Source organism: Puma concolor, chromosome D4 (assembly GCF_028749965.1).
Source record: "Puma concolor isolate L17-30 chromosome D4, mPumCon1.1.hap2, whole genome shotgun sequence".
Taxonomy (NCBI): Eukaryota; Metazoa; Chordata; class Mammalia; order Carnivora; family Felidae; genus Puma; species Puma concolor.
The window spans coordinates 89,237,438-89,252,127 of NC_141679.1; the positions used below are offsets into that span (position 1 = coordinate 89,237,438).

The 14,690-nt window shown below is 56.7% G+C and overlaps 1 protein-coding gene across 3 annotated transcripts in view; it reads left to right on the forward strand.

Moving 5' to 3' along the window:
* HMCN2 (hemicentin 2) overlaps positions 1-14,690 on the forward strand; it is a 145,992-nt gene that overhangs the window by 53,638 nt on the left and 77,664 nt on the right. For all 3 annotated transcript variants that reach the window (XM_086684280.1, XM_086684281.1, XM_086684282.1), the window contains 5 exons: positions 107-234; positions 1,880-2,024; positions 5,387-5,499; positions 5,625-5,784; positions 7,367-7,532. In XM_086684280.1, coding sequence (XP_086540406.1) covers positions 107-234; positions 1,880-2,024; positions 5,387-5,499; positions 5,625-5,784; positions 7,367-7,532 — 712 coding nt within the window. The remainder of the gene's footprint in view (positions 1-106; positions 235-1,879; positions 2,025-5,386; positions 5,500-5,624; positions 5,785-7,366; positions 7,533-14,690) is intronic.

Genomic DNA, 14,690 nt, shown 5'->3' on the forward strand with positions numbered 1-14,690 from the left:
TATCCACTGGTTCCCTGGGGAGGAGCGGGGGGCAGTGGGGTCTCTGTCCCCGCGACGGCCACCCGCGGGAATCTAGTGTGACCCATACCTTCTCCCCTCTCCACAGCCCCACCGCAGATCGCAAGCGGCGCCTCCACTGTCCGGGTGCTGGAGAGGCAGCCGGTGTCCCTGCCCTGCATCATCCTGGCGGGGAGGCCCCTCCCGGAGCGACGCTGGCTCAAGGCCGGGCTGCCGGTGAGCGAGCTCTCTGGGTGCAGTGGTGCCTGGGGGCGGAGGGGACTGTCACGTTCCTCCCTCTGCCTCCGCTTTGCTAGTTGCTTGGCTTGGAACGTGCTCTTCCTTGCTCCCTCTCTTGCCTGCGTCCTTCCAGAAACTTCTCTGGCAAATGTGCTGGTAGCGTCCGTCACCCTCCCAAGTCCTGCCAAGGTTTCTGTGGCTGCTGGTCCCCCCCACCCCCCACCCCCGAGAGCCGCAGGAGAATCTTACGCTCCATTAGTGCTGAGGCTGGGGGGCAGGAATTTAGGGGGCACAGAGACCATGCTTTCTGCCCCCCATTCTGACCGGATGTGCAGTTCAACATCCGCCCTGACTACGTAGCTGGGCACGTGGTAGCTGCTTTATCCACTCATATGGATTCGGTTTTCTTTATTTATTTTTTTCTATTTCTCCTCTCGTGGCCACTCCTTTTCTTTTTAACAGTTTTTAAAAAAAATTTTTTTTACATGTTTATTTATTTTTGAGAGAGAGAGAGAGAGAGAGAGAGAGAGAATGCAAGCAGAGGAGGAACGGAGAGGGAGACACAGAATCCGAAGCAGCTCCAGGCTCTGAGCCGTCAGCACAGAGCCCGACCCGGGGCTCGAACTCAGGAACAGCGAGATCGTGACCTGAGCTGAAGTCAGATGCTTAGCCCACTGAGCCACCCAGGCGCCCCTGGCCACTCCTTCTTTACCCCTCCCCTTTCCTCCATTCCCGGGCCCTGTCCTCAGACATATTGGGGACCTTGTGCCCTTGAGGGAGCCTTCCTGAGTAGAATCTGATGCTCGGGTTGCAGAAAGAGGGCCCTGGGCCCTGTCGATGCCAGGCCAGCGAGCGGCTGGAGATGTGGGGTCTGTTTCAGCTCCGTGGCCACACCGGAAGGGCGCGTGCCCGTAGGGCTGCCCAGTGCCACAAGCAGAAACCCCCTCAAGCTTGCTCGGCCCAAGGGGGCCTGGTACCAAGAGGGCACAGGGGCAGCTCCTGGAGCCGAGTCCCATGTGTGCAGCCAGGCTCACGGGACAGGGACAAGGATGCCGAAAGCGGGCTGAGGCCTGGTGGTGGAAAGGTTTTAAAAGGACCCCTCACCAAAGAGAGACTGGTTAGACATCTTTATGAAGGTCGCCCCGGGCGCCCTTCTGGACCAGCGCTCCCTGGTCCCCATGGGGACAGATCTGGGCAGCCACCAGGAGCCACTGTCTCTGCTTCTCTCCCTGGGAGCACGTCTGATGTGGCCACACCTCTGTTCTGCTCCTGTGGCTCTGTTCTCTCCCTGCAGGAATTTGTCCCTACTCTCTGTCCCTACCTTGGAGCCCCGGCCCCTACTCAGTAAAGGCTCTGGCCGCAGCCCTGTACTCTTGGGAGAGGCTCCCCCCGGCCCACTGGTCCGGCTGGTCGTGGGAGAGTGGGGTCCGAGGTGTGCCCGGGGTGAAGGTCACCTAGCCCCGAGGGTCTGCGGGGGTGGAGGAGTCTCAGGGAAGGGGAGAGAGTTCTCCAAACCCCTGACCTCTCGGTCCAGCTTGCTCCCCACTGGCCTGGTGGGCAGTGTGGTTTCCAGAGCGTTCTCTCTCTCAGCGGGCGCCGCGTGGGGCTGCGGTTCAAGCTGGGGCTTCCTCACCCTCCCCAGCTCCCACCTGGCAGCCGACATTCGGTCCGAGCAGATGGCAGCCTCCACCTGGACCGGGCACTGCAGGAGGACGCGGGGAGGTACAGCTGTGTGCTCACCAACACGGCTGGCTCTCAGCACAGGGATGTGGAGTTGGTTGTCCAGGGTGAGTCCCGGGGTGCAGGGTGGGGGTGAGGGATGTGATGGGGTGGGGAGGATGCATGAGGAGAACTTGATCTGCAACACCTGTGTTTAAAAAATCGGGGCGCCTGGGTGGCTCAGTCGGTTGAGTGTCTGACTTTGGCCCACGATCTCACGGTTCGTGGGTTCGAGTCCCGCATCGGGCTCTGTGCTGACAGCTCGGAGCCTGAGCCCGCTTCGGATTCTGTGTCTCCCTCTCGCTCTCTGCCCCTCCCCCACTCCGTCTCTCCATCTCCCCACAATAAACAAACATTAAAAAAGTTATTTAAAAAAAATGCACAAATAGGGGCACCTGGGTGGCTCAGTTGAGCGTCTGACTCTCGATTTTGGCTCGTGATCTCGCAGTCTGTGGGACTGAGCCCCACGTCGGGCTCCGTGGTGATGGCCAGAGCCTGCTTGGGATTCTCTCCCCCTCGGTCTGCCCCTCCCCGACATGTGAGCTTACACACTGTATATGTCATGAGTTACATGTGAGATAAATTGTATATAACTTTGCATACATTGTATGTAAGTAACTTGTACGTCATATATAAATTCTTTATAGGTCTATATTTCTATCCATCTATCTATGGATTCTTTATATACACATACACAGAAATGTTTAAAAACGAGACCGGGACCACAGCGTATTAGTGTCTTGCAACCTGGGTGTTTGTTTTGACGATAGATTATGATTTTATGATCGTATTCTGCGAATAAATAGAGGGCTCAGTTGAAGACGACGTGTCCTCTTGTTTGGATGAGCCATGAGCAGCTCACCTGCCCCCTCACGTCCACCTTCTCACCAGCCCGAACACCCTGCGGGGGACGGTTTGCGCTCTACCTTTGCCCATACGCCCCATCCCTTCCTTAGGATAAACCCATTAATGTAGAATTGAGTTTTGACTGACAGAGACTGCCCATTTTTAGGGCTTTTAATGTATTTTACCCAATTAACGCTCCCACGCACAGTGCTGGAGAGTCCCTGTTCCCTTTACCTGCCCATCCAGGTGCCACCGTTCTTTTTTTTTTTTTTAATGTTTGCTTATTTTTGAGAGAGAGAGAGAGAGAGCATGCTCGAGAGAGAGTGGGGGAGGGGTAGAGAGAGATGGGGAGACAGAAGATCCGAGCCGGCGCTGACAGCAGATGTGGGGCCCCCGAACTTATGAACCGTGAGATCACGACCCGAGCCGAAGTCAGACGCTCAACCGACTGAGCCCCCCCAGGCGCCCCACGACCCTTCCTTTGAACCTGAGACGAGAGGCTTAAACTAAGTGTGGCTATATTTTGTCATTTACCAAGTATGTTAATAATAATCCTCCTTTTTTTTTTTTCTCCCATTTGTTTTATAAAACCCCCCAAGGGTGAGCGGAAAGAACACATTGTTCCCATTTTCTAGAGGAAAACCAAAGTTCAGAAGGAGGCAGGGTCTAGAGCGCTGTCTTGCCTCCACGTCACCCCAGCGAGTCGTAGCGATCAAAGCCTGGGCGTGTGCCCCGGGCCACACCTCTGCCAGGTTCTGTGTAGGTTCCGCTGAATTTTCATAACTACCCGAGAGGTGAGGTTTAAAAGACTCCCCGTTCCAACGTTACGCCGAGGCCCGGAGAGGCGAGTAACTCCGCAGGATCTCAGGCGCCTCGTCCGTCCGTGGGGCTGGTGCTGGACGCGACCAAGCTCGTCCTCTTGGCTCCCTTCGTTTCCAATTCAACGGTAGTAATCGACTGGCGGGCTTGGGCCACCTGGGAGGATCTAGAAGGGCATTTTCCTCCCTAACGGGTGGGTCTCAGTGTTACTGGCAGAGCCCTTGGCTTCTGGCTTCCCCTCCCGTCTTGTCCAAGCCCGGTCTCTCCCCACCCCTGCACATCTGGACGGTGCCCAGAACGGATTTGGCACTTGTTTTCCAGTTCACTGTGTTCTGTGAATACTATTTTCTGCCATTTCTCATCTGTCCATCCCTGGAGAGTGGGCAGGGAATTGGGGTTAATGAGCTGTTTTGCTGATGAAGGAATCTGGGTACCAAAAGATTAAGTGGTTTACCCAAAGTCCCCGAGCAAAGAAAGGGCACAGCTGGTCCCGGGCACAGGCTGCCCTCTGTCCAGGGCGTGAATTCATAAAAGTGGTGGCCGTCGAACCATGCCCCTTGTGTCCTTTTGTTGAAATAGTTTTTTTGTTTGTTTCTTAAATTCTGATAAAATATACATAAAACTTACCATTTTAACCATCTGAAAGCCTCCAGTTTAAGCATATTCATAGGGCGGCCATCACTACTGTCTGTCCCCAGAATTCTTTCATCATCTCAACGTGAAGCCCTCTGCCCCACTTCCCATTTCCCTCTTGCCCAGCCCCTGGCAACCACCATTCTGCCCTGTGGCTCAGAAATCGCCTGTTCTAGAGACGTCGTGTAAGTGGAATCACACAGCATTTGTTCTTCTGTGTCTGGTTAATTGCATTTAGCGTAATGTTTTCAGGGTTCATCCTTGTTATGGTATTATCACACTCTGACTCCTTTTTATTTATTTATTTTTAATTTTTTATGTTGTTTGTTTTTTATTTCGGAGCGAGGGAGTGAGGGAGCGGGGGAGCGGGGGCAGAGGGTGGGAGAGAAAATCCCAAGCAGGCTCCACACTCAGCCTGGAGCCCGATGCGGGGCTCGATCCCATGACCCTGGGATCATGACCTGAGCCAAAATCGAGAGTCAGACGCTCAACCAACTGAGCCACCCAGGAGTCCCAGACTTTTACTCCTTTTTAAAGATTTTTTTTTTTTAATGTTTATTTTTGAGAGACAGAGCACGCAAGTGAGGGAGGGGCAGAGAGAGAGAGAGAAAGAGAGAGAGAGAGAGAGAGAGAGAATCCATAGCAGGCTCTGAGCTGCCAGCGCAAAGCCCAATGTGGAGCTCAAACCCACCAACTGTGAGATCATGACCTGAACTGAAGTCGGATGTCCAACCAGCTGAGCCACCCAGGCGCCCCTACTGATGAATAATATTTTATTTATTTATTTATTTATTTATTTATTTATTTATTTATTTATTTATTTTAACGTTTATTTATTTTTGGGACAGAGAGAGTCAGAGCATGAACGGGGGAGGGGCAGAGAGAGAGGGAGACACAGAATCGGAAACAGGCTCCAGGCTCTGAGCCATCAGCCCAGAGCCTGACGCGGGGCTCGAACTCACGGACCGCGAGATCGTGACCTGGCTGAAGTCGGACACTTAACCGACTGCGCCACCCAGGCGCCCCTGATGAATAATATTTTATACGTATGCCCCACATTTTGTTTTTCCGTCCTCCAGTTGATAGAGATTTGGATTGTTTTCAATTTAAAAAATTGGTTTGTTTTTGAAAGTGCCCCCTAGGATCCAGCCCGTGGCCACCCACCATGTCACCAATGAAGGGGTTCCAGCCTCCCTCCCCTGTGTGGCCTCGGGGGTCCCCACCCCTGCCATCACCTGGACCAAGGTAGGAGGAGCCTCTTGTGGTAAGGGTACCCAGAGGGGTGGGCCCAGTGCATCATGGGGTGGGGGGATTATGCAAATCGCCATGCGGTGTGGGCTTTGCTGACGTCACCCCCAACTCTCCTGCAGGAAACCAACGCCCTGGCCTCCACGGGTCCCCACTACAACGTGAGCAAGGATGGCACCCTGGTCATCGCCCGGCCATCTGCCCAGGATTCAGGAGCCTATGTCTGCACGGCCACCAACGCTGTGGGCTTCTCCAGCCAGGAGATGCGGCTTTCTGTCAACAGTGAGTGGTGGCCACCCCCTGTCCTGGGAGAGGGGCTTGGCAGGCATGGAGGCAGGGGCATGGACGAGCTGACCTTACCTGGACCTTCCTTGCCCCTGCCTCAAAATTCTTCCCATCTGAAGGGCACATGGACCAGAGCTGCCCTCCTCCAGCTCACTGTCCTCAGCAGCGTGCACATGCTCTAAGAGTGGGTCCAGTTCAGCCCTCTGTGAGCGGATGGTGGGAAGCCATCACATTAACAAGCCTCGGAAAAACACAGGCCCTACACTGGACCCCTGCCACCTGGGCAGCCCCCTTGCCCGCCACTGTCCCCGAGTCTCTGTGCCCCAGACCCTCGGGCCTCCATTCAGTTTCTTAAATGGGCCTTCCTGCCTCAGGACCTTTGAACGAACAGTTCCTTCTTTGGAATCCCCTTCCCCCTCCTGGGCCAGCTGACTTCTCCCATTGGTCAGGTATCTGCTCTCTGACTCCTCAGACTGAGTCAGGTCGCTTTGCTGTAGACTCTCTGGAACGTCCCCTTTGTAACTATGATTAGATAGTTAATTGTGTGTTGAGTTGTTCGGTAGCAGTGTTCCCTGTGGGCCCTAATGCCGGGAGGACGGGGGGCAGGATCTGTCTCCTTTGCTGCTCCTTCCCCAAATCCACACAAAGCTGGGCACTCAGGAACCACCTGGAATGAAGGAGCAAATGCACAGCCAAGTTTCTCTAGACATATTCTTACCACCACTATTTTTATACTACAAAAAAAAAAAAATTTTTTTTTAAGGGGAGATTTTCTCTCTAAACGAACATATAAGGGAATGCGTGAGGTCTTATGTGAGACAGAGAGAGACAGAGCATGAGCAGGGGAGGGGCAGAGAGAGAGGGAGACACAGAATCTGAAACAGGCTCCAGGCTCCGTAGCCGTCAGCGCAGAGCCCGACGCGGGGCTCGAACCCACAAACCGTGAGATGGTGACCCGAAGCACAGTCAGACGCTTAACAGACTGAGCCACCCGGGCGCCCCAGCTAGCTTAATTATTATTGCTGAGACACGTCCTGGTATATCAGTGTATGAGCAGCTGGCTAGAAATGTAGGGGGGCATAAGGGAGGAGGGGGACGGGGTAATCTCTGTCATTAGGAGCCTTGAACTTGATACGAGAAAGAGGTGATGTGCACGGGTTGGTATAAACCCCCGATCGGAGTTTGAGAAGGCCAGAGGGACGTTGTGCATCATCTGGTGGTTGATATCCTGAGAATGACTGGGGTGACCCCTGGGGGAGAAGGGGGACAGAGAAGACGAGGACAGAACCTGCCAGAATGTCCCCGGGGAAGGGACAGCCCGGGGAGGAGAAGCTAGAGGGTAGTCGACGTTGGGGCAGGAGTGAGCATGTCAGGGTCATCAAAGCAAGCCGAGCTTCCAGAGGGAGGGTGCTGGTGGAGAGGTGGAGGCCGGGACTGGGGGGGCCATGGGGTCTGGGGCCACCCCCACACCCCACTCTCTCCTTAGAGCCGAGCCCACCCACTTTCTGCACCCCCCAGGGTGGGGGTAGCACCTCCGTTTCCTGTCCGTCTCACAGTCCCCGTGTGCTTCCGCCCACAGCTAAGCCCAGGATCCGTGGGAATGGGTCACGTGATGCAGATGAGCCTCTGAGAGTCACGGCCAAGGCTGGCGATGAGGTGACCCTGGACTGCGAGGCCCAGGGCTCCCCACCCCCCCTCGTCACCTGGACCAAGGACCTCCACCCTGTGCCCTCCGTCACCGACAGGTAACCTGATCCGATGCCCTTGGTCCTGGAGATGGGTGGAGCTTGGGGTTTGAGGAAACTGGCCTCGAGGTGGCCAGCGACCCGGCCAGTGTCTGGGACCCTGTGGACTCTCCCAGGGTCGGGTGCGGATTCGACTTCACACGTAGCACTTTTGTCCACGGGCCCCCTGAAGCCTGTCAGGGGACCCCTGAGAGAGAGCACAGGTGCCCAGGGTGAGACCCTTCGGAAGTTCACGTGCCCGGAGCCTCGTGCACCGGCCGCTGGGTGCTACGTGCGGAATCTCCTTTCACATCTGCGCGGCAGCCCTTGTTGTCCGAGCCGACTGAGGCTCAGCGAGGGGGGGGGCGGTGTGGACTGCTTGTGGTCACCCAGCTAGGAAAGAGCCACCCCCCCAGTTGGACGGCACCCCAACGTTGTCACGTGCAACGTCCCCGTCTGCTCCTCAGACCAGATGTCTGGTGGCCGGGCTCTCTGACTCAGCTTCTCTCCCACCATCAGGGATGCCGGGATTGGGCACAGAGGGAGGCCGTACCCCCACCCCCACCCCAGGCAGGGCTGTGGGAGACGGTGGTTCCAGACAAGAAGGGTCTCGAGACTCCCGGGGCTCTTGACTTTTGAGCCCAGGGCGGGGGAGGCTCCGGCCAGTGACATCAGTCCTGGCAAGGTCTTTGAGAAGTTCCAGACCCAGAAGGTCTCACCGCCCCCCCCACCCCCCTAACACCCACACGTGTGTCTGTGCATCTCAGAACATCTGTTGGGTGAGCCCTTCCAAACCGTGGAGCCCGCACCCCTGAAGGCGGCCGGGGTCCCGGGCCTGGGCAGGGTCTGCAGTGCCCCCACCCCCACGCCCTGTCGGTGTACCCGCAGCTGCGTGTGTCCTGGGAACCGGGGGTGGGAGGCCGGGGGAGCCTACCGCTCTCCCCACAAAGCCTGGTGTTAACTCCTCCAGTGCGGAGGCGACGGCCGGCCGGGTGCTTGTTTCTTTATGGCTCGTTACGGAGACGAGGAAACACACAGCGCTCACTTGTTCGGCCCTCCTTGTCGTGATGTGTTAATAGATCAACCGGGAGCCATAAATTGTGGGAGCTGCTTGTGCAATCCGGAGTCCTGTTCTGTTCCCCTCCGCTTCTTCCTGGCGTTCTCCAGAGATTTACGAGATTCTGGGAGTTTGTCTCAGTTAGGAGTTTATCTAAGGTTGGGGGGGGGAGGGGCGGGGCCGGGCAAGGAGCTTAGACCCTGGAGTTCGTTCCACCTGGCGGGGATCATCCCACCTGGCTGGGGATCCCAGCTGCTGTCGTGTTGGCCGTGTGGCCTCAGGTGGCTGCCGGCTCCTCCCGGCCTGTTTTTCACCTGTACGGCGGATGTTGGTTAAATAGTGCTCACTACTTAGTGCGATGCAGCGAGGGATGCGCAGTGTTTAGCGGATGATTAGGTGCCGGAAAATCGCTCCCTCTCACACCGTTTTATTGCCGCTGCCATTTGCACACTAAGGCGTCATTTCTAGCTTCTTTTAAAAAAAATTTATTTACTTATTTATTTTGAGAGAATGAGAGCACGGGCAGGGGAGGGGAAGAGAGAAAGAAGGGGTGAATCCCCAGCAGGCTCCACGCGCAGCGAGGAGCGGACGCAGGGCTTGATCCCGCGAACGGGGAGATCATGACCTGGGCCAAAATCGCGATGCAGATGCTTAACCGGCTGAGCCACCCGGGCGCCCCGCATTCTCACCCACTGTTTAAAATATATAAGCTTTATCGAGATACGATTCACACGCAGGACAGTTCGGGTTTGGGGATATTCGGGAGGGTGCAGCCATACCACAGCCACGTCCAGGACATTGCCATCACCCCGCCCCTAAACCCCACACACTCGTTGGCAGCTGCCTCCGTTCCTGCCCTTTCCCCCCTCCGGCCCATGTCAACCCCTCATCTGCTTTGTGTTTTGGGACTTAACCTATTCTGGACGTTTCGTAGAAGTGGGATCGTGTGGTATGTGGCTTTGGGGGTCTGGTTCCTTGCACTCGACACGTTTTTGAGGCCCATCCATGTTGCAGCACGGAGCAGGGCTTCGTTCTCTTTTGCGGCTGAATGATGCTCCTTTGTGTGGAAAGACCGCCTTCTGTCTGTCCATCCGCCTGTTGATGGACGTTTCTGTTGTCGCCGTGCCGGCCAGGGGGAGTGACCTCGGCAAGTTTGATTGCATTGGAGCTGCATCCGCAGGCTCTTTGGGTCCCCCTGGCTCTTTGGGCCTCCCTGGGGCTCCCACCACCTCCCCCGCACAGAACTGAGCTTTGCTCACAGACGCACAGCTGCCCTTAGTCATACGACCATCCGGCCAGAAAATGGAGATTTAAAAACCCCCTGGAAACAGGCACCGAGCGAGCCGAGCGTGGCAGTGCTGGGCGGGGAGGGAGCTGCTGTCTGTTCGCTCCTTCTCCCCCCCCCCCCTTCCTTCTCCCAGGGAGTCCCAAGGCTCAGCTGCCATCCGGGCGGCCATTCTGGAGGCTTGTGGACTAACGTGTTTCAGTGAGTCACAGGTGTTCATCCCGAGCCGCCTCTGCCCTCTCTGGGTCGGCTGAGCCTTGCAAACTGCCTGCAGCGGCCCCTTCCTCTGTCCTCAAGGATGAAAAGCCAGCATTTGCTCTGTGGTTGCCCTGGGCCCGTCTTTCCTGACCCTGGGTGACGCGGGCCAGGGGCTCTCGGCCTTGGCTGTGGTTAGGGTCGCCAGCAGAGCTCCAGTGCCGGTGTTTCCTCAAAGTTCCCTGGTAGCCCCATGGGGGGGGGGTCCCCACGATGTGGGTGAGTCTCAGAGGCCCCCTCCATTTCTCTGTGGTCAGGGTGGCCCCTCTGGAGGTGGCTGCATGGAGCGTCACCGTACCCAGTGTACTGAGGAGGAGACACAGAACATGGGGTATGGAAAACTGGGATCCTGACCTTCTGACTCCCAGGGCTGGGTCCTGACACACACACACACACACACACACACACACACACACACACACAAGTCTACAAACGTAGACGCATTTACATCAGGCTTCTGGGCCAACGTTAGGCAGGCCGCTGCTCTCTTTGCGGGGTCTAGAGAATATTCCGGGCTCCTCTGTCCTCTCAGTACATCCTAACAGAAAGAAAACAGTACAAGCTCGAGTGGCACTAAACTCTAAATCACTCCCCTGTGTCCACAACCCCGTCCAAGTTGTTCATGTAGGTGCTTTTCTAGAATTAAACTTAGTGCACCTTCTGTTATGCCTTTATCATTGACATATCCCCCCCCCCCCCATTTACCCATTTTCTTGATTCATCCTGGCCCTTATCACTTGCTTTTCGTTTAAAGGGCAAAAGAACATTCCAGGGCGCTCAGCTCTCATGGTTGCTAAGCTGTTCCTCTGTTTGGGGCCATAGGCTCCATTGCCAGCTTTCAGCGGTAATAAATGGGCTGTTGGGACATCATCCCACCAACGCTTCTCTTTATCTTCTGGGTCATTTCCTTGGGGTATAGTCCCCAAAGCAAACAACTGAGTCCTGGGGTGGGAATGGTCATCGGGTGCTTCTTACCCTGTGAGGCCTGCTGTTTGTGAAAAGACCATCCGGCTCATGATTCAGAACTGCAGTCGGCAGGGTTTGCAGGCCATCTCGCGTGCCCAGCCCCGTGCTGCAGCAGCGGCAGAGAGAAAAGGCTCTCGGAGAGAGACGGGGCTCTGGCTGTGCGTGACATCACGCGGCAAGAGACCTGGGATCCCATCCCAGCCTTGTCCCCATCTCGTTGAGTGAACGTGAGCGAGACCCTTCCCCCCTCTGGGCCTCAGTCTTCCCGTCTGAGAAATGAAAGGGCTGGGTGGAGAGCTCACGGCAGACGATGGTGGCCAGACGGCTCCTAGTGGCTCTGGTCCCATGATTCAGCCCCAGGATGCTGGGGTGAGGCCGTGTTGCTGGGCAACAGTGTTTGTTTGTGGTTCTGATGTGTAGCTGGGACAGCTGTGAGTGCTCTTGGCTCTGGCTCCAGCTTTCCAGCTCCGGGGGCAGCGGGCCAGGGTCCCCCACCGGGCCGATCCAGACGCATCTGGGGGAGGAGGGGGGCAAGCCGGCGGGGAGGGGACAGTGAGTGGATGGAGCATCCCCGGGATGCTGTGGGACGGTTGGCGCGCCCACCCCCCTCTCTGGGCCCACTTGGCCCCGAATGGAGAAGCGGGCTGCCAGCGGGGTTCTGGCGCTCCTGGAGAAAAGCTGCCTCCTCACCGGAAGCCGGTGGCGTGGTGGCGATGCCCCGGTGCCCTCCTGTGGGGTCTTTACCTTGGTGGATCCTCACCGTTTGTGCCGCTCCCTGGCCTGGCAAGGGGTCTTATTAGCTTATGGCCAGCAGCTCTCATTCTGGAGAACAGTCAGGGGAAGTAAGTTTCAGAACCGAACATTCTAGAGCACCGTGGCGGCTGGCAGCGCAGGTGCAGCGTCCAAAGTCAAGTCCGCGTTCTGCCCGAAACGGGGGCAGCAGGATGGGCACCACGGGACCCGGCCAGAGGGGCTGAGTGTAGACAAGCCACCCGGACTCTAAGCAGCCTGGAGATGAGAGTATTTTCTCTGCCCCTGCGGCAGCCGGTGCACCCTGAACCCCATGGCTCTTTGTCAAATGAATGAATGAATGAATGAATGAATGAGCGAGCAGCTGGCTGAGCTGGGCTCCATGCAACTCAGAGCAGAGCAAGGGTCAGGGAGGGCTTCCTGGAGGGGCTGGAGCGTGTGCTGCCTTGAAGGGGGTCTGGAGGGCAGGAGGGTGTGCCCTTGAGACCAGGTTGGGGGGACACAGTGTGAGCAGAGGTGGGAAAGGGCGCGCACCCGTGTGTGTGTGTGTATGTGTGTGTGTGTGTGTGTGTGTGTGTGTGTACATCTGGGATTTGCCATCACATTTTTATCGAGCACCTACTGTGGGCCAGGGGCTGTGTTAAGGGCTGGGGACAGGGCAGGAACCCGGCCCCTCCCCTTCTAGAAGCGTCAACCTTGACAGGTGATCACAGGTGTGATGGCTGCCGTAATGGCTCCAGGATCTGGTCACCGGAGGCAGGCATCTCCCGGGGCGGGAGGGGAGGCTTCCCTGAACCACAGAGAGCGAGGGGGAGCTGGAGAGGTCAGCTGAGTGAGGCTGCAGCCAAGGTGCCTGCTGGGAATGAGGCTGGTGGTGTAGCCCAGGTACCCGCTTGATTCGGAGCACTTTCTGTCGGGTGCCCTTTGGTCTCTCTGTGCAGGTAGGTGCCCCCTTGAGCTCTGAGAACCGGAGGGACCCGGCAGGGTAGGTGGGCCCCTCTCAGATCCGACCCCCCATCTCCGTGCCTGTGTGAACCTCGCAGCTGCAGCCATCTGTGAAGGCTCGAGCTGGATGCGTGTCATAAACAGGAAATTCCCGGGGCGCCTGGGTGGCTCAGTCGGTTAAGCGTCCGACTTCGGCTCAGGTCACGATCTCGCGGTCTGTGAGTTCGAGCCCCGCGTCGAGCTCTGGGCTGACAGCTCAGAGCCCGGAGCCTGTTTCGGGTTCTGTGTCTCCCTCTCTCTCTGACCCTCTCCTGCTCGTGCTCTGTCTCTCTGTCTCTCAAAAATAAATAAATGTTAAAAAAAAAAATTAAAAAAACAAAACAGGAAATTCCCTGGTTCTCATCTCAGTGCCTCGGGCAGCCGTCTGGCTGTTCCGGCCACGGCCACACTGGAGGGGCCGCCACTGATCACGCCACGTGCACGCAGCGGCAGTGTTCGCCCCGCCTCCTCCCACCTCTCCCCGGCCCCCACCCCCAGGCTGCAGCCCCCAGACCTGCAGAGCGCCTGAGGAAGGGGAGGGAGAGCTGGGTCCCAAGCCAGTGTGGTGGAGAGGGCTGCGACAGGGAGGGGAAAGGACCTACCAGACTTGGGGCATCGAGGCAGGAGCCTTCCTGGAGGAGGTGATGTCTAAGTACTGAAGGTTGAGCAGGTATAACCTGGGTGAACAGGAGGTGGAGGGGTGCCCCAGGTAGGAAGAGCGGCAAGGGCAAAAGGATGACAGTGAGACGAAGCCGGTCCTTCGAGGAGGAGCGGTGGTCCGTCAGGGGTTGGGGCGGGGGACTGGTCCGTGTAGACCCACACAGGCCAGGAGGCTATGCTTGGATTTTGCAGGGCAACCGCAGAGGGCTTGAGGGAAAGCAGTGATATGGCCATCCTGTCAGTGACAGCAGACACAGGCTCCACGGGGCAGGTAATGGGGTCCTTTGGCCTCTGCTAGGCCTCAGCTTGTCCATCTGTAAAATGGATTCTCCCTTCATTCCGTTTTTCCTTTGTGGTAAACTAACAGCGTTCCCTTTCTGAGAAATGACCTGGGGCCGGTCATAGGAAAGACAAGATGCCTACTTTCATCGGGGGGAGTTTTCCCCTTCTGGAAATTTCTTTCATTATGATGATTACTAATTATTTGAAGCTTATTCATTTGGAGACAGAGAATGGGTACACGCAAGTGGGGGAGGAGCAGAGGGAGAGAAAGAGAGAGCATCCCAAGCAGGCTCCAAGCTGTCAGCGCAGAGCCCGACGCGGGGCTCGAGCTCACGAACCCCGAGATCGTGCCCTGAGCCGAAATCGAGAGTCGGACGCTTCATTGACTGAGCCACCCAGGCGGCCCTTATTATTTTTCTCCCAGAAGCTCCCAGTTCCTATCCTTTAAAGGTCTTGTTGAGGGAGAGAGAGCGAGCGAGGCGTTCTGTGGTCTCTGAAGTTTTCAAAACCAGAAGCCAGCTTCTGAATAAAAGAATCCGGAGCTGCCTCTTCAAATGGGAAGCAATTGGGGTTCAGAGACATTGACTGCCTGCCTCAGGTTGCACAGCACGTCTGTAGCAGAAGCAGATGTTGGATCCCGATCTCCGGTTCCCAGCCCGCACCTCTTGCCGTTGACCCACGCCGTCCCCATGTTCTCCGCTGAGTTTGCAGTGAGGTCCTGGGAGGGAGGGAACCGTGTAGATGGAGTATATATATATATATATATACGTTCCAGCCTCAAACTGATCTGGCCCTTGGTTGGTGGATGTCAATATCATTTAATTAAAAAGTATATAAAAACCTGTGGATGAGAAAAGTCAGGGAAGCGATGCCACACGGGGGAGACGTGTACCCGTCGCTGGGACGAATCAGGATCTGCGCGGTGTTTTTCCTCCTCTTT